At 44.5% G+C, this 25,220-nt stretch overlaps 1 protein-coding gene across 2 annotated transcripts; it reads left to right on the forward strand.

Annotated features, from left to right (window-relative positions):
* The first annotated feature begins 3,569 nt into the window (after nt 1–3,569).
* ELAC1 (elaC ribonuclease Z 1) lies at nt 3,570–10,691 on the forward strand. 2 transcript variants are annotated; one of them, XM_090037796.1, is made up of 5 exons: nt 3,570–3,869; nt 5,629–5,789; nt 6,356–6,534; nt 7,824–8,291; nt 9,461–10,691. In XM_090037796.1, exons 3-5 carry the CDS (start codon nt 6,378–6,380, stop codon nt 9,928–9,930), a joined length of 1,095 nt encoding a protein of 364 aa, XP_089893922.1. In that variant the 5' UTR covers nt 3,570–3,869; nt 5,629–5,789; nt 6,356–6,377; the 3' UTR covers nt 9,931–10,691. The 2 variants fall into 2 exon arrangements, with proteins under 2 accessions (XP_089893922.1, XP_089893921.1); XM_090037795.1 differs by lacking the exon at nt 5,629–5,789.
* Nucleotides 10,692–25,220: the final 14,529 nt, after the last annotated feature.

A 25,220-nucleotide genomic window follows, 5' to 3' on the forward strand; every position in this document is an offset into this window, starting at 1 on the left:
ATGCATCCCAGGGGGCCAGTGGTTAATGCCAGTATGACCCTGTGCAGTGTGTAGCCCCAGACTCTTAGACATTTGACACCTTCGTTGTAAGGGAAACAGTACTGAACAGCAGGGATGGGAATGGAAAGACAAACACAGGTAGACTTGTCTATATGCCTATATGTCTATGCTTTACACAACCAATCCTTCTCCAATTCATTGGAAGAATAGAGCAAGGGAAGCCAGTGAGCCATGTCACTCAGTTCAATACATCAAATATTGTGTGTGTTTTTATTTAAACATATAAAATTGTTAAAATCAGCTGCTGAAATCACAAAGCGGTAGCCTGGATGTTCAAATGTCTTCACTGATAGGGATCTACCCAAATACTAGGGATCTAAACCTGTTCAGCTTTAAACAGCAGCAAGTTTGGTCAAATCAGGAGCACCACTGTTTTTTATTTATCCTGTCTACCGTGCTTGCCGATAATCTATTCATTTCAGGATACAGCTATATATCAGAAGTCTCCAAAATGGGACTGGCAGAGCATTCATCCTGGCCCTGGTTTTACTATATATAGTGAACTGCAATGATTTAGTGGTTTGCAAGTCATTCTGAAGTTCTGCATGGATTAGTCAGAGATCTATGAGAAAGCGTGGGAGGGAGCTATTCAAGAGACATTAAACTCATGCGTCCTGCTGCTGCTGTTTGTAAAGGCCTAGCGGGGCACAGCAGAGACCGAAGGTTCTCAACCTTTCTGGACTCGAGGCGTCCATCACTGGGCTCATGGCATCCTTCTATAACTTCTCACAACTGAGTGGCATCAGATTGAAAAAGCTAATGTATATACTAAAGTGTTTATTTAAGTGGTTCTCAATCTTTTTGGACTCATGGCAGCCCTCCATAACTTTTGTGAATTGAGTGGCACCTAATTTCAAAAACTAATTTATATTTCACAGCACTTACCTCCATGCAGAGAGGCTGGGTGGTGGTCCCCCTGCTTTACCTGTGCCAGGTTAGGGCGTTATGCCTTGTGTTGCATTGGGGTTGATGGCAATTTTAGGAAAAGTTTAGATTTTGTATTTGTATGGGATGGGTTGGTTAGGGATGGTCCTGCCTCAGCCAGGGGGTTGGCCCAGATAGCCTCTGGAGGCCGTTTCCAGCCAGTTTTCTCTGTGATTCACGCCGGGGCAATATAACAGGAGCCAGAAGCTCCTGTTGCTCCAAGAGGATACAGCAACCTAAGCTGGTGGTCTGGCAGCCACAGCAGATGAAATGGGAAATGTGTGGCTCAAAAGCCACATGGCAGGAAGGGGCAGGGTTTGTGGGATATAAACCCATGGCCTGAGGCAGAAGGCGCAGTCTGCTGCAGGGAGAGGAGCTCCCCGGGATGATGGCTGCAGGAGACAGGCTCATGGACACCCCAGCTGCCTGCAAGGGCTAGACTGAGACAGCTAGTGGGGTGTGTAGCTTGGGTTGGGGTATTGATCCAGAGTTGGGCAAAGCTTCAGTTGAAAGTGGTTTGCTTATATTTCTGTTTGCTTAAGTTTAAAACAGCGGACCAGGTTGTGACTATGATGTGGAGGCTACAGGGGCTCCTGAGAAGTGCCCAGTTCAGTGTTGCCTGGGTTGAGAGCTCTAGGGGACCAGAGCTGGACAGCGCAAGATGGGGCCATGCAGGGGCCCGTAGTCTGAGTAGGGGCAAGACCAGGACCGGAGGCCCAGAAGCCAAGGCCTGAGGCAGTGGTGGACCTAGGCTGAAGGGGCACAGCCAGAGGCAAGGGGCTGAAGCTGGGAAAGCTGAAAGCCCAAATCAAGTTTGAGGCGTGAGGAAGCCAAGTGTTGTGTTGGGACAAGTTCAGGCCCTCGGGGCCCTGGAGGACTGAAAGGTGAGAATTCCCCCTGCCCCAACCCCAATCTGGGCTTCCCCCGGCGCCACCCCACTCCTTCCTTGTGGCTGCCTGTGCTGTCTGGCCCGGGAGAGGGAAGGGTTAACCTGTCTGCCCAGCCTCCACTGCCAGGCTGCTGCTCTTCTCCAGGCAGAGTCGGAGATTGGGTGTTGGGGTGCTGACCATCACGGGTGCTGGGGGAGGCAGTGGGCCCAATCCGGGCCAGCAGGGGAGAGGTGGCAGCTGGGGTGTTCCCACTATAATGTAGCCTAGAGTGGCCACATATTGGCACAACGTGAGCTGGGTAACATGGAGCAGAGGGAAACTTAGGCTGGAGTGGCATCATTTTGAGCCACCAAATGAGTGCTTAAAACCAGTTTTGTGTGTTTAATGGACAGACAGTTCAGGGACGGAGAGCTCCATGAGCTGCTCAATGTGCCTGTGTGACCAGGTCCGAAAAGGAAATCGTTACCTCTTGCATGGATCTTCTCAGTGGGAGTTAAAACAGGGCTGCAGGGGTGTCAATCGGGCAGGCCACAGATGGGCAAAAGGAGGGCAAAGGACCAGAAGCGGGGTGCCACTGCACCTTCCCCTGGCTCCCCCCTTCTCGATGTCATAGAGAGATGGGGCAGGAAGGGACTTCCAGAGGTCGTCTGGTCAAACCGCCTGCCTGAGACAGGATCATCCCTATCCAAACCACTTTGTACAACCATCATGTAAACTCTGCATGTGACTGCCCTCCATCCTGACACAACCTGACCTCCAAACCTGCCACGGGTTAAGCGAGGGAACCACAGCAGCCAGTGCACTGCCGCTACGAAAGGTTGTTAATATTCCCGGTAGAGGGCCACACTCCCTGCTACAGAGGAAGGCAAAAGTCCCCCCAGTCTGTACCAGTCTGGCCATGGCGTAATCCTTCCCGCGTCCAGATACAGCAATGAGTTTGGCCCTGAGCAGGGGGGCTTGTAGGGTTTTTATGGGCCCAGAGCTGGGTGGTAATGGGTATGGGGAGTGACAGTATAAGCCAAACCTGTTTCCTTCTCCTGGTCCAAACTCCTTGAGGCCTCAGGATACCCTTTTAGGTCTTCCTTGACCTCCAAAACTCACTGGTTGTACAAACTGGTGTAGAAACGCATGGTCCTGAATGTTACTTGGGGCAGACACCTGAAAGATCACCCTGTGTCACAGGGGTTTTATGCTAGAAACATTTTGCTCGGCCTTCCTCTCATAACCACATCCTTCCCGCGAGGGAGCAGAAAAGCAGTTTCTCTTAAATCGAGCTCTGGCTTCTCTGACGCGACCCTGCGCCTGGCAAGAGGGGACTGGCACAGGCGGCTCAGGCAGCACTGCTTCGCCTGCGGTGCCAGGGGCCAGGCGGAGAAATGCTTCTTGTAGCGCAGCACTGCCGTTTAGGATCCGAAAATCGGCTAAAATTCGGCATCTTCCGTTTCGGGATGTATTTTGGTAGCTGTTGGAGCCTGGAAGCGTGCAGAAAAATATGTGTTTATGTATTTGCCGTGTCTCGGGCTGCTAAAAGGTCTCGTTTTGGCACCAGGACTTCCAGGTTAGTTCTGCATGCCTTTCTGTCTCGCACCATACACGTGCCCGCGGAGGGTCCCGGCCGGGGCGGCACGTGGGAACCTGGGGGGCGGGGGCGATGCCCCGCCCCGGGTGGGCGGAGCCGCGGCCCCGCAGCCCGCCCCTTGCCGAGGCCCTCGGAGGCGAGGCGGGGGCGGGCCCTGTGCTGCTCCGCCGGCCTCGCGAGGCACCGCGCCTCAGCCCCAGGGTCGCCCCCAGCTCTGCTTTGGCCCCCGGGTCCCTGGCGGAGAGCGAGGGGAGGGCCAAATACACCCGAGTGCATTTCATTGCCTGCCCCTCCCCCCCCCCCCCCCGTGTCTGCAGCCCGCCGCGCCGAGGCCCCGAGCCGCGTCCCGCCGAAGAGAAAAATGAATCCCCGGAAGTGGATTTTCGTGGCGTTTTAAGATGAATTATCGCCGGGGGGTAGGTGGTAGCCGTGTTGGTCTAAAGACGTGGGCTGACGCGGTTCTTCGGGTGCATGCGAGCTCTTTTTATTAGACCGACTCAAATAGCTGGGGGCGGGGAAACAAGTTTCTTAGCTAGCTTTCGGGTTGAAAAACCCGTCGTCAGGCTGAGGAAGCCTCTGCGGTTCGTGTGCGCTCTTCCTCCCCGGGTGGAGGGATGAGTGATCTTGCTGCCAGTCTTGGCTTCGTTCCTGTCCCCTCCATCTGGGAAGAGCGGGCCCAGCGGCGCTAGAGCCCTCCTCAGCCTGGCCAAGGGGTTTTAAATCCAAGAAACTTCTTGGTCCAACTATTTAAGTTAGTCTAATCAAAGATGACTTATTGTTATTTCTGCACAAACTTATGAACTCAATATGAATAACAACTGTGGAGCCATGCATTTGTATATTTTTGTCATATTAGAATTAAACTGTCCAGTTGTCCGCCCCACCCCTTATTTAGAGGCCGCTCATATTGTGAAGCCCTAAACTGTAGCTGAAGTGGGTTAAGCCAAAATCTGGCACTGCTGCCTTGTGCCTGCCCCGTCTCCCCTTCAGTCGTAGGGCCGGTGGGCGCTCAAGCGTGGTGAGGTCTGCAGGGACCCCAGGAGCAGGCAAGGAGGGGAAACCTCCACGGGCACTTCCCCCACTCTTGGGCTGATCGGGGCATCAGGGCAGTGATACGGGGCAATGGGGGCCAATGGGGGGTAATTGGGGTGGCAGGAGAGCAATCTGGGGGTTGGCAAGCAGAGAGAACAGCAGCCTGGCAGCCCACTCGCCCTTTCTCTCTTTCCCCTTCCTTTCCCTGCTCCAGGCCTGTCCCCACCCTTGTCCCTTCCCCATGCCTCCCTTCCCATAGAGTCCTGGATGATAGCTAGTCCACTTGGGAGTAGTGATTCTGGGGATACTGAGGGACTGCAGTTGGTGGTTTTATCTTGCATGAACACCCAGAAGTTAATTTAACCGAAGCTAGGTAGCACAGCTCAAAGATAATCCTTGCCCAAAGCAGAGTAATTTAAAGATGCGTAAAGGGCACTGAGCACTTGTTAACAAGTAGTAGTATGCGATCATTCACATTTTAAGTGCTCTTAACATGATCAAAGTGTAATGTATAGTTTCACGTTTATTTGAACTTCCACCTAAAATTGCCAATTGACCCTACAGCCACTGACTGCCTCTTGTGTGTAATAGCTATTATTATATAACAAAGCAAAACTTCTGCTTCTGATCCCTTTTGAGCCACAGTCCTTTTATTTTTAAGGAGAGGACTGGCAAACTCTAATCATGGTTCAGATTGATAGCATGCTATCTTTCACCATCCTCCAGGGGATCCTGGTGCCATAATGTAGAAATAGAGTATTAAACTTGAAGAGAATCGTTATTGCCCTCAAGAAATAACAGCTCACCTATTTTTGTCATAATTAAATGTGTTTGGCTGTGTGAGCTTTACCAATAGACTGCTCAAGTATATAGAGGGCATTGTTTAAACGCCTGTGGAAGTGTGCTTGAAAATGGATTTGCAAATCTCAAGTCTTTAATGCTTTGAGAAAATGCAAGTAATTCAGTTGAAGGTATTAATACAACTTGTATTTAGCAAACCGTCTCCAAGCTGCTTTCACTAGAACATGCAAGAGGCTATGCTGATCACATACAGAAATATAACTCAGCTTCTTTGTTCTGACAAAGGGGAAAAAAACTTTTAACTTATGCCTGCTGTTTGTATGGCATGCTTTTTTAAAACAGGAGTGTCAAACACCGGACCCGCTTCATCTGTTTGTGGCCTACATATGATGATCTGAGGTTCTTCCAGTCCTGTGTTCATATGATTTTGTAGAAAGCTACTGCTTAAAACTCAAGTGTATTTCTAGTCTTTGTCCCTGCAAAAAAATTGTTCCAAATGCAAAGTAAGCATAAATCAACCTCTGCCTGTTTTTCAGAGTCTGGAAGGGTTATGAGATTATTTGCCCATTTTAACTGGGGGGAAGGTAGCTCCGAAGTCCAATGGTCTCTTAAATATAAGTGTTAAATACATTGTTATTGTTAATTGTTTTAGCAGAAGGAATTGGGAAGGGATAAATGGGGAGGGAAGCCCATGCTGTATAGAAAGATGTTGGGGGAACATCGGTCTAAACAGGGTCAGCTAAAAATGAGATGAGGATGGGGAAAGAAGAGAAACAGAAGTCGGGAATAGGAGTCACTGGAAAGGTGAGAATTTCTTTCAATTGATACTGAACGTGACATGAAGATCCCTTAGAAAATAAAGGCCATACTAAATTCTTTAACATTGGTGGGGTTGCTGCTGTGAATCATGAATAGAATATAGTCCATAATTTATACCCCAGTGCATGGACTATATTGAAGAAGAATCTAATCTTGTCAAGAAAATGATTTTGCCACCCTTTATTTAAAGGATTATGGCTTGTTTCTGTTCCTCAGCAGAACTAAGCTTGTGCAATCTGTTTGTTTTTAGGTCATATACTGAGAGGTGCAAAATGTCCATGGATATCACTTTTCTGGGAACAGGCTCCGCATATCCATCTCCAACAAGAGGAGCCTCAGCTACCGTCATTCGTAATGAAGGAGAATGTTGGCTTTTTGACTGCGGAGAAGGAACTCAAACACAGTTTATGAAAAGCCATCTGAAAGCAGGTCTGGGCAATTTGCAAGTATGGTTTCTGAGAGAGCTTTTACACAATCTTCTGTATTTGAACTCATATTTTCTGGGGACATGTAAACACACACAAGTATTGCTCATTATTGTATCTAGGAAAGGGAACAGTGGTTCTCCAAGAAAGTAAATATTAAATCACTGCTGATTCAGTCAGTGTGACACAGATATTTGTAATGGTAAATAATGAGGAAAAGGCATACAAGCTGAAGCAGTCGGTAAGCCTGGCCCATTCAAACAAAATGTATTTTAATACAAGCAGTAGAGTTACACAAGGAGCTAAACTTGCAAATGGGGAATGAGCTATCTTCAAACAAATATTTATTGAGCACTTTTTGCCATTATTAACAATTCTGCCACATGCACATAGTAATGGAAAGTAGTGATTCACAATGTACAAGAAAGCCCCCACTTCAAAGCTGTAGCAAAAAAGACATCCCAGAATCTTTGGATATAAATATGGGAAGAGTAATTAGGGAAGTCATTTGTGTGACATTAGTGAAATCAGGACTAGATTTTTTTTGGCATTTCAGAATGCTGAAAAATTGGAGAGAGAGCAGCAAAGTATTGATGGATGGAGAATACTTTGGAGGGAAACAAAGAGCTCATAATTTATTGAAGAGAAGCTGGAGAGAGGGGACTTGTGTGTGATTTTTTGCATTTTCTCCACATGTAGGTATACACAGAGAACACTGAACTGTACTAATTGACACTTTCCCACATATGGTTATGAAAACATGAGGTTGATAGTTAGCTGTGGGATGTAACTGCTATCCCTGCCTGTTCCTGTAGTGATGCAGCGTAGAAAAACTATCCCCTGTTTAACCCTGTGTCGCTCAGGGTTAAATCTGCAGGAATTTTGCTCATTTATATTGCTACAGGATCGTGAAAGATGAAATAGTTACAGTGCAACAGCTCATGCTCTCTCCCCAACAGTGGTTCCCCCTCCATTGTTTAAATAAATGCTGGCTCTACCCATAGCTAGAGATGGCATTTTAAAATACTTTGCTAATTTATTGGGGAATTTGGATATTTTTTCAAGCTCTCACAAATAGCAAGAGATTTCCTGATCAAAGAGGAGTAAGAATTCCTTATAAAATGCTTGCAGAAACAATGGCACTTGATTGCATATGTAGTTATTTGTCCTTCTACTGTTATGAGAATGGGATTTTACTATGTTAGTAAAGAACATAATATAGACCAATGACAGGAAGCTGAAGCTGGAAAAAATCTGTTCAGTTGCTGCTGTACTTTTTGTTTCCATTAATAGGTAGAATTACAAAGATTTTCATAACCCACCTTCATGGCGACCATTTTTTTGGGCTTCCTGGTTTGTTGTGCACAGTTAGTCTCCAAAGTAGTTCTTGCCCAAGCAAGCAACATGTTGATATTTATGGGCCTGTAGGACTGAGAGACTTCATTTGGAGAACTATGGAGCTCTCCCACTCAGAGCTTCTGTTTTCATATGTTGTTCATGAACTAGTACCTACACCAGACCAGTGCCCTCCAGAAGAGTTTAAAGAATTAACCAGGCTGAACGGAGATGGAGGATCTTCCAAAGAAGTGCAAGGGAGAACAATTTATCTGGATCCTGTAGAAAACTGCTACACATTGGTCAATGATGAACAGCTTGTTATGAAAGCTTTCCGTTTATTTCACCGCATTCCTTCCTTTGGATTTCTAGTAGAGGAAAAACAGCGAACCGGTAAACTCAATGTACAGAGATTAAAAGACCTTGGTAAGTAGCTGGGTTTATTTTATTGTAAAGAGATCATTTGTGAATATCACTGATTTTTATAGATATCCTAAATGTCCTCACAAGATGCATGCATGTTGGTTCTAAAAGAATTATAATTGCATTTTATATTTAACCATTATATGCCTATATTAGAATTTCTAATGTACCCATTCTGGTAGTTGGACCACCAATGTTCATCTTCCGATGCTGAAAAGCCACTGGTGAGGGATATCCAAAAGTATACAGTGTTCAACCTGACATATACTTTCAGGATTTGTAATAGAATTGTGTTAATTAATGGCTGAAGACTCCTCTGAAAACTGCTCCAAGGGAGATTACTGAATTAGAGCCATGTGCATTTGTCTGTAATCCAGCCTGAAATGGGCCATTTTATTCTTCAGAAGAAAATGGAAAACTTATTCTAAAACTTGTTATACTAATGAGGATGGCTTTGATCATCAGAAGAGAAAAAAACATTTTCCTGTGTCGGCACATTGTTTAAGGGCTTAGTTTAAGAAAGCATGAATGGACCATAGTGGAAAGATATAACAGTGTGTATTTGGGAGAGAATATCGTATCAAAAGTTACTATTTAAAAACTTTTCTATAGAACCTCCTGCTAAAATAAAACCTACTTAGAATATGAAGTGAAATATTGTCTGAAATGAAATATTGTTTTCCTTATCGTCTGATTAAAAACTCATGCCTTGATGCAGTGGAAGCCAGCCCTTTTTTGGAGATGTGCCACAAATTAGCCCCACATCCTCCCAGAGTGCCCCTCTGATCCCCTTCCTCCCTGCTCAGTCTGCTGCTCTGCTTTCTGCTCCTTGCCCTATGCTGCATAGGGCAAGGAGCAGATCTTCTGCTTTGGTGATTTTTCTGCTTCCTGTCCTGTGCTCACTGTCCAATCTGCTGCTCTACTTCCTGCTCCCTGCCCTTTGCTCTCTGCCTGGTGTATTGCTCTGCTTTCTGCTCCCTGCCCTGTATTCTCCCCAGTCTGCCTATGCCACATATTGGATCAACGGAGAGATGAATCAGATTGAGAATTGGCTATCCACCCCTGCTTTAGTGGACTCAGTGTAAAATTTTTCAGCTCCTGTACTGAAAGATGACCAGTGTTTAGTACACGAACACAAAAACTAACCATGAACTTCTCCCTCTTCTTACTAGGAGTTCAGCCAGGTCCTGTATATGGGAAGCTGAAAAATGGTATTACAGTTGTCCTAGAAAGTGGAATAACTATTTCTCCTTCAGATGTCTTGGAAGATCCTATTCCTGGAAGGAAAATATGTATTTTAGGTGACTGTTCAGGTGTTGTTGGAGATGAAGCAGTGAAACTTTGCTTTGAAGCAGATCTATTGGTTCATGAAGCCACATTGGATGACAGTCAAGTGGACAAAGCCATCGAGCATGGTCATAGCACTCCAAGAATGGCAGCTGAGTTTGCAAAGCTATGTAAAGTGAAGAATCTGGTTCTGACTCATTTCAGTCAGAGATACAAACCGGCTGCTCTGGTGGGAGAAGGAGACACTGATGTCACAGAATTAAAGAGACAAGCAGAAGCAGTATTAGCTGGCCAAGAAGTAACTTTAGCGGAGGATTTTATGACAATAGACATTCCAATGAAAAAACAAAAATAGCACGATCTAGCTCCGCAGCAAGGCAGCAGTGAGTCAAGTGTGGCACTAACTGAATGTACAGTAGGATGCCAGGTCTCCAAATTGGTTCCTAGGGCTCCTCTGTTGAACTGCTCAACCTTTAGAGATGGTCTGGTAAGCACTGGATTATTTGCTGTAGCACTGCTATTTTAGAGCCTAATCCTGCAAGATGCTGAATGCCCTTAATTTCCCTGGTAGTTTGGGAAATGAACCTTTGCAGAATAGTATTACTATTGACAAGTATCTACGTAGTCCAGTTCTCACTAGAAGGCTGATGAAGGCAGATCGCTAGTCAAACTTGCTGCCTTCAGTGAAATAATTTTGCGATCGCATTCATTTTTGTACAGGGCCTAAGCAAAGAAAATAAACCTGTTCTTCAGTTATATAGGGCATTAAAAAATATAGAAACTTACAGAGTTGGGAAGAAAGCATACAAATATTTAGGCAGGCATTTAGTGAAACAAGCTAGAAAATTTAGATATAAATCTAGGCAAGAGCCCTTCGGGACACTTTCTTGGAACTTCAGATATTTTTGGTTTAAGTCTTAAAGGGGAACCTTAAGGGTCTTTTTGTCTTGTGTTTACAATCTTTCATGGATTTAAAGGCACATCAAGATTTTTAAAAAAGTGAGATATATTTTAATGTCAGCCTGTTGGGATTTTTTGTATCAAATATTGTGAAAATTTGTTTAAATTATTTTATGTTAAGGGAATATTGTGCTGAACTCTAATAAAATATTGATAACTGTACCCAACGTTTTGTAAATAACTTTTGATGACTAATGGATAAAACTGCCAGCCCAGGGCTGCTCCGATTGGGCTCCATGTGCTGTGGTGGGGCTGGATGAGGCATGAGGGTGTAGCCCCTGCACTGAAGCATCCTTGTGCCCCAGCCAGCTTAGGCAATGTCTACATGTGTGCTTTTGTTCACAAAAAAAACCCAAACTCTGTAGCAGGGTAGTATTTGTAATTACAAATACTACCCTGCTGCAGATTTTATTAGTTTTGCGCACCCTAATAAGGGTGCACGTGTAGATGCCAAGACATTTACTGCTCAGTTAAGTATTCAGCTATGTAGTAAATGTCTTGTGTAGATGTGCCCACATGAACGCTGTTCAGGAAGTGCCCCTCAAATATATTTTTGGCTTCATTAATTGTTGTAGAGTAGTGATAGTTACTCCTTAGTTATCAATGAGACTTATCTAGACTAGTGGGTCTCAATCTTTTCAGACTCAAGGCACCCCTCAATAGACTCAGGGCACCCTCTGGAAAATGCTAGCTCTTAATTTTCACTTGTTTTAAGACTACAGAAAAATAATGAAGCAATTCTCTGGATTTATCTTGTATATCATATTTGCACACCTAACCGTGCTCACAATGCTGAAGCAGGCACCCTTGATAGGATCTTGAAGCACCCTGGTTGAGAATCACTGGTTTAGAGCAGTGACATTAGGCCTGTGGCTCTAGAGCTGCAAGTGACTGCAGCAAACTGCAAATGACGGTGGGGAGAGGTTGTTTATAACAGATATGGGGCATGTCTTGCAGTCATGCATAATGCAACACATGTACATGACTGATAGAAATAGATAGCACGTGTCCTACATTTCCTAGTAGGGATGTAGATAGTTCCCCTGCTGTTGCAGATTAAACCAGCTGGGATGTATAGCAATGCTCACATTTCAAGAATCCTGCCTCTTGCTCCCAGAAGATGTTTGTTGAATCCTGAGCACCTGTTGCAGGGCTCTGAAGTAAACAAATAATGTTAGTTTGCAAAAACACACGGACGGATCAAGAAAGTAAGATGAATATAGATGTTGTGTGAAAAAAGGGGAACGAGCTTTTCTTTGGGCGTGGGGGTGATGGAAGGAAAAATATCTGTCTACTACAGGGGCAGGCAATTATTTTGGCTGGAGGGCCACTTAATGAGTTTTGGTCAGCTGTCAAGGATCACAATGGTAGCTGCCCGCCATCCCCTCAGCCCCCCTTGACAGGTACCCTGCCCCCTGGTCACCAGCTTGGGACTGGAAGTCCCACCTCTAATCCCTGACTTTTGCCACTAGAAGTCCTTCTCCTTGCTCTGGAAATACTCCTTTTGGGAGGCAGGGTGCTGCTATCTTGAAAATGAAAAAAACCCCCCAAATCATATACTATAAATAGTTTCATAGTTTGTAGGGTCGGAAGGGACCTGACCAGATCATTGAGTCCAACCCCCTGCCATGGCAGGAAAGAGTACTGGGATCAAACAACCTCAGCAAGGTGTTCATCCAGCCTCCTCTTAAAGACCCCCAGGGTAGGAGCCAGGACGACTTCTCTTGAAAGTTAGTTCCAGATCCTAGCTGCCCTGATAGTGAAGTAGTGCCTTCTGATATCTAGCCTGAATCTACCCTCTGCCAGCTTCTGACCATTATTCCTGGTCACTCCTGGCAGTGCTCAGGGGAACAGGGACTCCCCCAGTGCCTGCTGGTCCCCTCTGACTAGTTTGTAACAGTTTGTAAATACATCTACTATAACTTACTTAAATTTTATTTAAAAATATCATTGTCTTGATTTACGTTTGCTTGCATAGTACGTCTAGAGGCAATTGCATAATAGCTCAAAATAAAGTCCTACTTTGGTGGGTGGGTGTGGATGGCTGTGGGATGTGTGGTTGGGGTGGGGGCTGTGGGAGGGCGTGGGTGGCGTGGGAGAGAGAGATGGGGCCGGGCAATCAGCTCCATCGCATGCAGCTCTCATGGACTGTGTGTAAGCTTCATGCAGGGCAGCCAGGCAGACCCCGTGCTCATGCCCAGGCTTCGCACTCTTGTTGCTGCCCCACTCTGGGTCCTCACTGACCCCAGGGCACTGGCACAGGCTCCACACTTCCATCTGCTGCCACCAACACTTCCCTGTTACTTCCCTTTCCCTCCTGTATGCCTGTCTGCCACTGCTACCACTGCTTCTCAGCCACCACTTCCCTCACCCACTGGCCCTTCCTGCTGCCCCCCACCCCCCGCACCTACCTGCCTACCACTCCGCATGCCTGCTGCTGATTTCTGCCCCCCTGCCTACTGCTATGGCTCCAGCCTGCCCTGGCCAGCACCATGTGGTTCCCAGCTGCATGGCTAGGACTGCATAGCATGGCATGGCGCTAGCCTGGGTCCTGCAGCATAGGCTGATGGCAGCAGTTTCCCTGCTTCCCTCCATCTGATTGCATCTGACTTTCCACTCGGACAGAGGGAGGGCAGGGAACAGCCAAAGGATCACCAGGCTAGAAGCTGCAGAGGCTTCTGGTTGGGGGCTGGAGAGTTGGGGGTGGGGCCAGGTGGGCTTTGCTTCTCAGCCACTGGGTCCTGCTGCTGGCTCCCCCTGGGTCCTGTTGCTGCTGGTGCCTTGTGATTTTTGACAGACAGCCATGCGCAGATAATAATTAATACTCTAAATTTTTTAGGGGCCCTGCGGGTTACATAGAATAGCTTGGTGGGCTGGATGTGGCCCACAGGCCATATTTTGCCTACCCCATGTCTACTATGTGATGCTGCACTCACTTCATTTAAAAGAATCACAACTGAAAAGCATTAATGTCAGTGCAACCTGCAACTGGCAGTGATTTCTCACTTCCTAGTGAACTCGAAGAACTGAAACTTAAGCTCAAACAGCAAAGACTGAATCAAGTGTGTAGTTTTGCAGAGTTTGTAACAAGTCAGTTTAAATTTTCATTTTACAAAATCGCATGCAAAACAACAATATGGACCGTACCAAAAGTAGATGATGTTCTACCCTTTGGATATTTCCAGAGGGCTTTGGATATTTCAGAGATTATTGAAAGTTATCTGAGTTAGTGCAATGGAGTTATTGAAGAGATGAGAAATTATTGAAGAGATTATTGAAAAAGAAGGGTCATTTAGTATTGCAACTGAGAAAAGTCTGGATGTTCATGTTACCTTCATTTATTGAAAATTGTCAGAGCAAATTATTTGGGAATTAGATATAACAGAAGACCTGTTGGTATGATATCATTGCAAAATGATGCTGAAGGAGAGGGTGAACAAGGTGTTGTAAAAATGTCTTTAAAAAGTTTGTAGCACCAGAGAAAGTAACAGTCACAGCAACAGACAGGGCATTGGCTAAGTTAGGTAAGAGAAGTGTGGTTTGTTTGGTTTTTTTGGCGGGGGGTGGAGGCTTGCCAAAGTCTGAGAAGTCAGTGCATGAAATTTTGTGTGATCCTTGCATTACATACCAGCAAGCATTATTTTTAACATTTACTTCTCTTTGCAATGTAATGAAAGAGGCTACTGAATTAGTTTAATCAGGTCAAAACTCAAGAAACATAATCAGTTCAAAACTTTGTGTGAAGAATGTGATATGCAGTACAGTAATCTAGTTTTGCAAACCAAAGCGAGGTGCCTTTGTTGTAGCTACATACTAGCCCGTGGCTTGGATTTGCTTGAACTAGTCATGTTCTTCATTATTGGTTGCGTTGAAACTTCATCCAATCTCTTTCAATTCTAGACTAATCTACTGTGCAGTAAGGCATCACCATGTAACTGCACAACAGCTACTGTGCAGTAAATTATACAGGTACTAGATTAACTGCCCAGTAGTTACTGCATCATAGTGCTCGTGCAAATTTGCTCCTGGTTATTCACACCAGCAGGGGGCCGGGTTCTGGTGTTGCTCAGCTCTAGGCTCCTGGGAGTCAATCAGCACTGGAACGGGGTTGCTCTCTGCCCACCCTCTCTCCCCCGTCCCGGCACTGTGTGGCTCTGAGCTCCTCCCAGGAGGGCTGGAGGACTTCAGATTGCTTGTATTACCTCCGTAGAGCAGCCTGAAGTTACCCTTATGTGAGCTAGTGAGCATAGCCCAGTTAACCCTTGCCTAATGTGGCATAATTTGAAATGCTCAGAGGATGCTTACCATAAGTTAATAAGCTAACATGCAGATGCTTGAATTTTAAGTGCCCTTAGTATGGTCTGCATGTAATGAGTAACTTCCCCCTTAGAGAAGCTTTTGAAAACAAGACATTCTTCATCAGGTACCAGCGTGTGGATGCTTAGTGAAATTAATGATCCTGGGGGGCCAAGTGCAGGAGAGATGTTAAGTTTTAGATCAAATGAAAATGTAAATCTCTACTGCTGGTAATGTTTCAAACACAATCCTTGTCAAAAGTGAGCATGTCAATGAGGCAGCATAACGTTAATTTATTGAAGAAAATACTACTACATTTAAACTATGCATACATTTAGGCTGTAGACAAGTCCTTTTAAAGGAAAAAACACAAAAGGATGGGTGATGAACCAAAAGTGAGCCAGTTGGAGATGCAGGTGGATCTATTACAGGTTCATTCTCTAGGTCACCGATGGGTGGAGTCACTAGGACGTTCTGTAGACAGATCCGTGCTATGGGGCAGTTTTTGCATTCAGAGGGGCTGCTGCAGCTCTCATGAAATACAGCATTAGAGAAAGAGCTTCAACGCCCTTCATAATCATAACAGTGGGGTTAAAGAAACACTTTAAAATTCATTTTCCATATCACGATAGAGAGTTAGAGATAATTGTAGAGCAACAGCCAGCAGGAACACAGCTCTGAATGCCAGAAAGTGCTTTATAAAGGGAGAAGGTTCCCCAGGCTTAATGAAAGCCCAGAATCTTTGAATTTAAACACTATCACCCAGCCAGGGATTGATCTAGTATTTCTGTTGTACTGGACAGAGATTAAAATCAATTGAGGGATCCTACTCCCAGCCTGCTGTACTTCATCATAGGAACTAACAGAAAAATCTTCGTCTGTAGAGTTAGGGCACCAAATTTGGAAAACACTTTTTCAAGGGTGTGTAAAGAATTCACCAGACACAGCACCCTAGCAATCCCCCTAACTTAGGAGAAAGAGTTACAGACTGAAAACAATTCATGTAGCCCTTCTCTCTCCACTGTGAATATTACCTCTGGCCTTGCTTTGTCTGTCCTGTAGCTATGGGTAAATACAGTTTTGGATTCAAGCAGTGAAGTAATGCTGGACCTGATGCTGCGAGGTCTTGAGCGTTCTCAATTCTCATTCAAATTAGTGAGAACAGATGGGATGCCCCTTCAGGCTCCTTAGTAAACCATGTGATGTGAGTATCAATCAGCTTCCATGTCAGGGTAAACTGGGAGCTTTCAGCTAGTAAAAGTGAAGAACAAAAGGAGTTTTGATTCTGGCAGCTTAAGGGGTTGGCTCGAGACCCATACATTAGCAAGGGCTAGAAACATTATTTGAGTCTATCTTCCATAATTTATACAGTGTTTTTCTACTTCTCTTGCTGACAGGTTATTCTAGTTAGGCTGTTCACAAAAAATACTCTTTAATAAACCACTTCTCCTTTATAAATCTAGAGAGTAGAGGTGTGCATTATGTAAATATAGTGGCATACATGAAATCCCAGAGTATATTTCTGTGCTGAATTTCTGTTAGCAACTGTTATGGTGCCAGAGTGTTTCTGATTACTCAAATGTATAGGGCTATGCTTCCAACTGTCTGGCCTTCTCTTCTGTTTTCAATGGAAAAAGGTGCTGAACTCTTTTGGAAATCTGGCCTTTAATGAGATGAGAAGGATGTTAATGGTTTATGTGTGCTAGTAAGATAAAAAGGATTTGGGGCCATTAATCATAAAGTAATTAGGGAAGGGAAAAATAAGGCAACCTTGGCTGCCCAAAAATGTTTAAACTGAGAGCTGCTAAATGAAGTGGTAAGAAAGAAATCCCTAGGTAGATTTACAACTTAAGGTTTGGTAACCTCCTTTATTTGCAAATGCTTCTAAGATGTAGAGAAACGTAAGATCCCTGACTTCCCTTTTTATTTTTATCTCCAAGTGCATCCAAAGTTAAAAATAAATCCCTCTGAAAGAAGCTGTGAGAACCAATATGGCTCAAATGTCAGGAGTCTAATTTTAAGCCCAGGCATGGCAGGTACAAAGGTTCAATTTCTCCCATATGTGAGTGAACACTGCATAGCACGGATTAAAATGTCCAGCTGTACTAATTCCCCTTCAGATATCACAAGCAGCCCTCACAGAAGCAGTTGACATTTCTTCTTCAATAGTTTCAAGCCAAATAAAATTACCTCTAACAATCGTTTTAAATAAGTACTCTTCTTTGCTAACCAGTTGCTGCTGTACTGCTGTTCGGTGTGTATTTGCTCTTTCAGGAAACGAGATGTAATTATGGGACTAATCCTGCAAGATGCTAAGTGCCCTTAAAACCAGTGCAAATTAATGGGAGTTGAGAGCAACTCCTGAGAAGTGTTAAGTGCTTAGTACATCATAGCAGTAGGCCTCGTATTTGTAAAGGTTGTTTAGGGTTGCAGCACATGACAAGGTAGACCAGGGGTCAGCAACCCCCAGTATGTGCACCAGAGCCATTGATCTGCCGGGCTCTGGGCAGCTGCCACTGGCCACAGAGCCTGGGCTGTTCGCAGCAGAGCCCAGGTCAGCTGGCAGCCAGGAGGCTGCAACCAATGTCTGGGGTCTGGAGCCCCGGCCCAGCTCGGGGGCTGGTGGCAGCTTCATGCACGTCTTCCTAGGGCACATGGTGGGGAAGGGCCTGAGGCACTTCAAACCTGGCCTCCCACCTGCTGTCTGCCCAGAGGTGCATGCGCATCCGCTGCTAGCAGTGAGGGTCGGGCACCTTGTCAAGTCATGGGTCAAGGTTGGGGTATTTTTGGTACTCTGGCCAAAAACATTGCCGAGCCCTGATGCAGACCCTGACGAGCTGAGCTATTTAAGGGAAGAATAGGGAGGGAGCTACTGCTCTGACTTCACTCTGCTCAACTAAACTTTGAGATTTGGATATGACATGAAAAAATAGTGGCTGGAATGACTAAGCCAAAAATGAGGGCTTCATAATATTAAGTTAAAGGAATGAAAGTGGTGAGTATTATTATCATTGAGGATGATGCTGGATTTGTAGCTCAGCCCAGCAGATCAAGAGACTGTTGGGCTAATGAGGATTTTTTGGAGATACTGTTCCCTTTATCTCACGCCAGGACTTCTCAGCTTAATCGTTTCTATTTGAAATGGCACACTTCTTTCCATGAAAATTTCTGTATACTGTGAGTTCTTGTCTATCTCTTCAAGTGTTAGCAACAGAGAGGCCTAAGGAACTCTAGGCTGAAGTAGTGTGGGAAGGGTGAGAGAAAATAAAATGAAAGGTTTCTGTAACATTGACACTTTTTAAAAATACAGGTGATAACTACAACAGAACCTGGATCGTTTCTCCCTGGGTGTTTCAAAATGTGCTTAACTTGCAGCAGGCAGAAGTGACGGATGGACTGAGTAGTAGCTGTTTCCTGTGGCATTTATTTCAAAGGGCACTGCTTCTCCACCCAGCTGGAGGGAAATAATGGTCTCATGCAGCTAACCACTGTGGCTGTATGTGACTCCACCTCATCTTTGCAAAGTCTATGGAGCCTGATGCTGCAAACTGTCTGGGTTCCACTGTACTAAGTGGGCTTAGATTCTAATTTTCATTTTGATCCAGCTTTTTTTTTGATCTATGCGTACATATTAAACATCATAGAAAGGCTAAATTAGAGCTCAGAAACATTTAGCTATTCAAAGAATGATTTTTCAGATTTTCTTAGACATTAGAGCTGGAAGGGACCTCGGAAGCCATTGACTGCTACCCTCTGAGCCTGATGCTCCAGCCAGTTTTCTATCCACCTTACAGATCACTCATCCAGCCCATACTTCCTTAGCTTTCCTGGGAGAATGTTGTTGGAGACCATATCAAAATTCTTGATAAAATCAAAGTATGCTACATCCACTGCTCTCCCTGCATACACAGAGCCAGTCATCTCATCATAGAAGACAATCAGGCTGGTCAGGCATGACTTGCCCGTGGTGAATCCATGCTGACTGTTCCTAATCACCTTCTTCTCCAAGTGCTTAGAAAGGGACCCCTTGAGGATCTGCTCCATGATTTTTCCAGGGACTGAGGTGAGGATGACTGGGCTGTAGTTCTCTGGATCCTCCTTCTTCCCTTTCTTAAATATGGGCACTATGTTTGCCCATTTCCAGTCACCCAGGACCTCTCCTGATCACCATGAGTTTTCAAAGATGATGGCAGCGGCGCTACAATCACATCAGCCAACTCCCTTACTGGAGTGCATCCCTCAGGTGCATTCCATCCAGCCCCATAGACATGTACACATCCAGCTTTTCTAAATGCAGTAATCTGGGAGCTGAACTTATCTGTGAAGTCCGAGGTGAAAAAGGCATTGAGCACTTCAGCCTTTTCTGCATCCTCTGTCACAAAGTTGCCCCCCCTATTCAGTAAGGGACCCATACTTTCCTTGATCTTCTTGTTGCTGACATACTTTTAGAAACTCTTCTTGTTACCCTACATGTCCCTTGCTAGCTGCAACTCCAATTGCACTTTGGCCTTTCTGATTTCATCCCTGCATACCCAAGCACTAGTCTTATACTCCTCCCTATTTATTTGTCCACGTTTCCAGTTCTTACAAGATTCCTTTATGAGACTTAGTTTACTGAAGAGTTCCCTGCTAAGCCAAGCTGGTCATCGGCCATACTTGCTAGTCTTCCTGCACATCGGGATGGTTTGTTCCTGCACTCTCAGTAAGGCTTCATTAAAGTACAGCCAGCTCTCCTGGACTCCTCTCCCCTTCAGACTGGCTTCCCAAGAGATCCTGCCTATGAGTTTCCTGAGTGAGTCTTAGTCTGCTTTTCGGAAGTCCAGGGTCCTTTCTCTGCTTGTTTCCATCCTTCCTTTCCTCAGGATCCTGAACTTAATCATCTCATGGTCACTGCTGCCCAAGTTGTCATCCACTGCTACATGCCCCACCAATTCTTCCCTGGTTGTGAGCAGCAGGTCAAGAAGAGCACAGACTCTAGTTGTCCATTTCAGCACTTGCACCAGGAAGTTGTCCCCAACACCCTCCAAAAATGTCCTGGGTTGCCTGCACGCTGCTGTATTGACCGCCCAGCAGATGTCAGGGCAAGCAAGTTCATTGGAACATCTAGTTGCTTGGAAATATGGTGATATCTCAGTATGTAGTACCTTCTTCTGGACCAATGCCCCAGCTTGATGATTGGAAATACTGCATATATTTTCAGATGTGTGTTAAGAAATATAGGTTATAGTCATTAAAAATCCCATAGCACTTTTTACACAAGTCTTTTCTAGTGAAATTTCAGATGGGTTAGTTACATGCACCATATCTACAACTTCCCCTGCCATTTCTGGATTCAGTATTTGTCTCTTGGCCTAAATGCTTGTGTAGATTTGCCAAATGCTATTCAACAGCAAGTGCAAAATGTCTTCAGTGGATACTCTAGATTCTTGATCAGTGCCCTAGAAGTCTGAGATGCCTGAAGTTTAGTCATGGGTCTTGCATGGATTCATTATGTAGTGTTGGATGATCACTTAATCTCCCTGCCTCCATGTGTCTCCCTGTAAAGTGGGGATAATGCTCACAGTTGTCAAGGCTACAAGGCTGTTCCTAGTGCTAACTTTCCAGAGTGCTTCACAGGTCTTAAAGCCCTGTAGCATGAATATATAGTTTAAGGCCCCAGGAAATAAGCGTGATGTTTAAATGAAAGGTAGCAACATTACAGGGCTCATCAGAGGAATTAAGTTCATCTGTGTAAATGAGCATAACAGGCCATGTACAAGGGAACATAGATGATACTCCAAAACTAGAGTGGTGAAGAAGCAGAATCCTCAACAGTGGGTGTGTCTACATGTGCGTGTAAGTGTGCCTAAATTTAATTTAATGGTAAATGTGATCATGAAATAAAATGGAGAATGGGGATGGTAAAAGACGTATTTCTGAAAATGAAAAAGATACTGACAAATACTACAATTTTCAGGGGGAAACAAAGTTAAGAGTTTTGGATTGCTATGTTATACCAGTCCTTGTGTATGCATCAGAATGGTGGACAATATCACCAAGTATGGAAAAGAGAATTGAAGCAACTGAGATGTGGTTCTTAAGGCACTTTTTGAAGGTATGTTGGACAAGTCACACTTCAAACAAAGATATTGTTAAGAGCAGGCTGCAGGAGGAAGCTGCTGATTAACATCAGAAAGAGACAGTTGGAGTTTCTCAGACATGTTATGAGGAAAGAGGAAATTGAAAGTCTGGCTGTAACTGGAAAGACTGAAGGAATGAGAGGTTGTGGAAGACAGAGGTTGACTTATGTCGAATCTGTCTAAATGGATGAATGTATTAACACTGGAAATTCTGCATGCCCCAAAGAGAAGAGATCTGTGGAAGACCATGGTCACCAACATACTCTTTGGATATACTGCCTAGAGAGAGAGAAATCTAACACGGATTAGCTTAATGTACATTAAGTGGGTTTAGGCAGGCATCTACATGTGCAGGTATTAAAGCACATTGACACTATGTGTGGACTGACTTGGGCCTTTGGAACGTGTAAATGCATTATAGCATCTACACGTTCATAAATGTGCTTTTACTATTCATGTCTAAATTTGATACCTGCACGGATACCTGATAGTCTCCCTATGTCTGAAGAAGGGTACTTGTGCCAGAAGGTTTGTAAAGAACTTTATTCCAACTACTCAGTTGGTCTAATTAAAGATATCACATCTACCCAAAGAACCTTGACTGATTATTGAAAAAAGCACTGGTGTGCACCTAGCATGTAGAGAAAACTTGCAACGTGTCTGTATATTTATATTTTTATCTCCTTAGAAATCTGTAACATGGAAGTTGGTCCAGTGTTACCAATTGAAACTTATTTGTGAATGAATTTATAGAGCCTGATCTTTACATTTAAATCAATGTAATGTACATTCCTAAGAAGCCATTTCATGCCATAAATCTGTACTTTCATTATCCCTTTGAAATATTAGTTTCAAAGAAAAGATTGACGTTTTGAAAGCCATAGCCTACTAGTTAGACTTTACTTCCCATGAATTTGCCATATGATCTTCAAGTTGTACCTTAACAAATGATTTTATTATCATGAGTTATTTACTATATCTATGCAGGAAAACATAATCATTAACATCATACATAGCTTTCATATGGCAGTTTTCATCAGTAAAATCTGTTTTCTGGGGATGGGAAAAAGGTTATGAAGTGTTTATATTATGTGGATTGGGGATTCTGCGTTGCAGTGACAATACACTAAATCAATTTAAGTTTCATTGTTAGTTTCAACAGATCCTGTCTGTCAAAGTACATTGCTTCTCGTTATCATAATTATGAGAATATGCACATAGGGTTCACAAAAACATGCACATTAGAAATAATTCAGTGATTAAGACCTTGTGCTTTGCAGTAGAAAGGAAGAGTGTACACTTTTAAAATGTGGTTTTTCTTGTAAAAGTGATGTTACACAGACTGTTTTTATTTGTGGTATAATGATACATGAGTGCAAATACACATGTTGTGTTCCTCTTTTAGGACCATTTATCTCTTCCTTTTTTCTGAAACCCATGTCATTCTTATTTTTGTTGGGCTTAAATGAGAGAGAAAGAAAAGGATAGCCTGATGGTTCAGGTGTCAGCACCAGACCCTTCAGATCTAACTTAAGCTTGATGCCATGCAGCTGACAAACGCTGTTTGCCCAGTTCCTTATAGGTCAAATAGCAATAATGTAGATACATTCGTGTTTTTGAAGAGCTTAGCTATGATTGTGATGGAGGCCATGCATAGCAATGGGCCACTCTTCTTAAACTATGGTGTCAACCTTGTATAGATCAGTACAGATTTACAAATGGGTAAGGCTCAGATTCTGAAAGCTGTGCATTGCTTCACTTTAAATTTAGATTTAAGTGACCAGGGTAGATGAAAAAAAATCAAGTTATGTTTCCTGGACCTCTCGGACCTTGGACGGAGACAAATGCAATATTTCCTCTGGATTCCCAGCAACCAGCACACTCTGCAGGAGTGTGCATGGGAAATGCAGAGGATCGGGGTGTGCATCTGGAAGCCTGGCCGCCTCCTGCAACTAGGCCCACGTCCTTGTTAAGGTGCAGAGCCCAGAACTGGACGCACTACTCCAGCTACGATCTCACCAGTGCTGAGTAGAGCAGGAGAGTCATTTCTTTGCAATGGTTTTGTTGGAGATGCATCAATTGATGCATGCCAGCGTACAGTTGGCCCTGCTGGCTACAGCATTGCATTGCTGGCTCATGTTCATACTGTGGCCAATTATTAGCCTCAGGTCTTGGTGATAAGTGATGGGAGATTTTCAGTCCTGCTGCCTGATGAGAGGCAGCACATGCACAAGCACCCATGTCACAAGTTTTGCCTGTGAGCAGCTAGGGGTGCAGGGCCCCGGAACTGCCCTGCACCTATCTCCTTGATAGCTGGCAGGCTTTGTGGCCGCAGCAGGACCTAGCAGCCAGGCCTGCAGTGGTTTCCCCCCACTCTGCTCCCAAACAGACAGTTGCATAAGCACCCATGGCACGAGTTTTGCCTGTCTGTGGCCAGAGGTGCAGGGCCCCAAAACCCAGAACCCTTGCACCTACCTCCTTGATAGCTGGCAGGCTTCGTGGCCTCAGCAGGGGCTAGCAGGCCTGCAGCTTTCACCCTGCTGCACCTTAACACAAACAGTGTCACCCATGTCACGAGTTTTGTTTGTCTGCAGCTTGAGGTGCAGTTTCCCCAAACCTCTGCACCTATCCCCTTGAAACATGACAGGCTTCGTAGCCTCAGCAGTTTTGACCCCGCTGTGGCTTAACATGTGCACATGACATGAGTTTTGCTTTCAGGATTTTGGGGTGCAGTTTCTCTGAGCCCCCTGCACCTATCTCTTTGAAACTTGGCATGCGTCATGGCCTCAGAAGGGCTACCATCCCTGCAAGTTTCATCCAAATCTGGCCAGAAATAACAAAGTTATAGCCTTTTTTGACCTTCCCCATTATATATGACGGGCAAAATGTCAAAACAGCGTTGAAACAGCAAACATTTCAACAGAATGAAACAGAACAGCCATTTTGACTCGAAACAAAAGTTGAAACGAAACACCGTTCTGTCGAAACGTCGAAGAGCTGGTCGAAACAGAACGCTGCCGTTTCGCTCAGCCCTACTGTTTATGTGGAAGACATCATCCAAAACCCCGCCTGGACTTCACTGCCTAAAGGGATGGTCTTATTGAATCACAACTGGGGAAACAAAGGGGATGACCCACCACAACAACTGACACCACTGAAGGCACCATTTAGTATTTTAGCTGGGGATTCATATTAAAACTGAGGTAAAGGAGTTTGATGCCTTTAGCTCGATTTTAGGAGCTGCTTAGCTTGATTAATTAATTGTGACTGCAGTGGGGCTTTCTTTGGGCAAGGCTAATTGCATTAAGCAACTGTCAACAATGTTTATTTTCCCCAAATCAGACAAAGTAGAGTAATGCATAGATAGATTGAGGTATGGTTTAAAATGAGTACTGTATATTGTAAAAATCTATATAAACAGCCTTTAAAACCCAGCCTTGAAAGGCTTATATATAAAAGTTGTCCAACTATGATCAGTGGGATAATTTATCTAGAGGGCATGTTGGCAAGAATTGCTATTGAGGAATACATGAGTTTGCAGTATCTCCCCCTATCTCCAGCCCCTTTATCCTGGTGTAATTAGTGGACATAGTGAGCTCTTAGGAAATATCCTGACCAAGTTCCTCATCTTGGCAAACCTTAAATGTTTCAGAATCAACCCTAAAAGTGAGAGTTTCTTTGCTAGAAGAAATTTAAAATGTCTAATTTAAGATGGTCCAGATGGAAAAGGAGGGATTTGTTTCAGTGAATGGTGGCTAACACTATTTTTTGTGAACTTCAGCATCATTAAAATAATACTCAGTATAGGAAACTCATTTTGGACCTTATCATCATGGTCATGTTTTTTTAGGAACTGTGTTAGTTGAGCACCTTGTATCTTAAAATCAAGGTTCAAAGCAAGGCCTTACGTGGCTTGGTGTGGAGAGGTGGAGCAGAAGACTGCCTTGGTCCAACCCAGGGCTCTGCAGAGAGGACAGAGGATGTGCTCTTGAGCTAAGATTACTAAGCAAATGCACTGATAACCCCAGGCAGCATCAGTCTCCTGCAGCATGGCAGTAGACACCCGGGGCCCAAGAGAAAAACAATTTGTGAGGAAAAAGCAAAATCATTGCCAAGGACAGCTCCTATTATCCATTGCTCCAGCCACTGCTATTTCTGTCTTAAATCTAACTGGTAGGGTGCATACATGTGTGCAAACTCAATAGCTGAGGTGGAAAAATGAAGTCTCAGCTATCTGTTTCTTCATATCCCTTTCTTCACACCAACTTCA

Source organism: Crocodylus siamensis, chromosome 3 (genome assembly GCF_052110815.1).
Source record: "Crocodylus siamensis isolate JL-2025a chromosome 3, ASM5211081v1, whole genome shotgun sequence".
NCBI classification, from domain to species: Eukaryota; Metazoa; Chordata; order Crocodylia; family Crocodylidae; genus Crocodylus; species Crocodylus siamensis.

What these genes read in the sequence shown, in the direction of transcription:
- ELAC1 (XM_090037796.1), top strand. Translation starts at nt 6,378, where the DNA reads ATGTCCATGGATATCACTTTTCTGGGAACAGGCTCCGCATATCCATCT. An exon ending in GAAAAGCCATCTGAAAGCAG is followed by an intron (nt 6,535 to 7,823) that starts GTCTGGGCAATT and finishes TTCCATTAATAG; the next exon opens with GTAGAATTACAAAGATTTTC. An exon ending in ACAGAGATTAAAAGACCTTG is followed by an intron (nt 8,292 to 9,460) that starts GTAAGTAGCTGG and finishes TCTTCTTACTAG; the next exon opens with GAGTTCAGCCAGGTCCTGTA.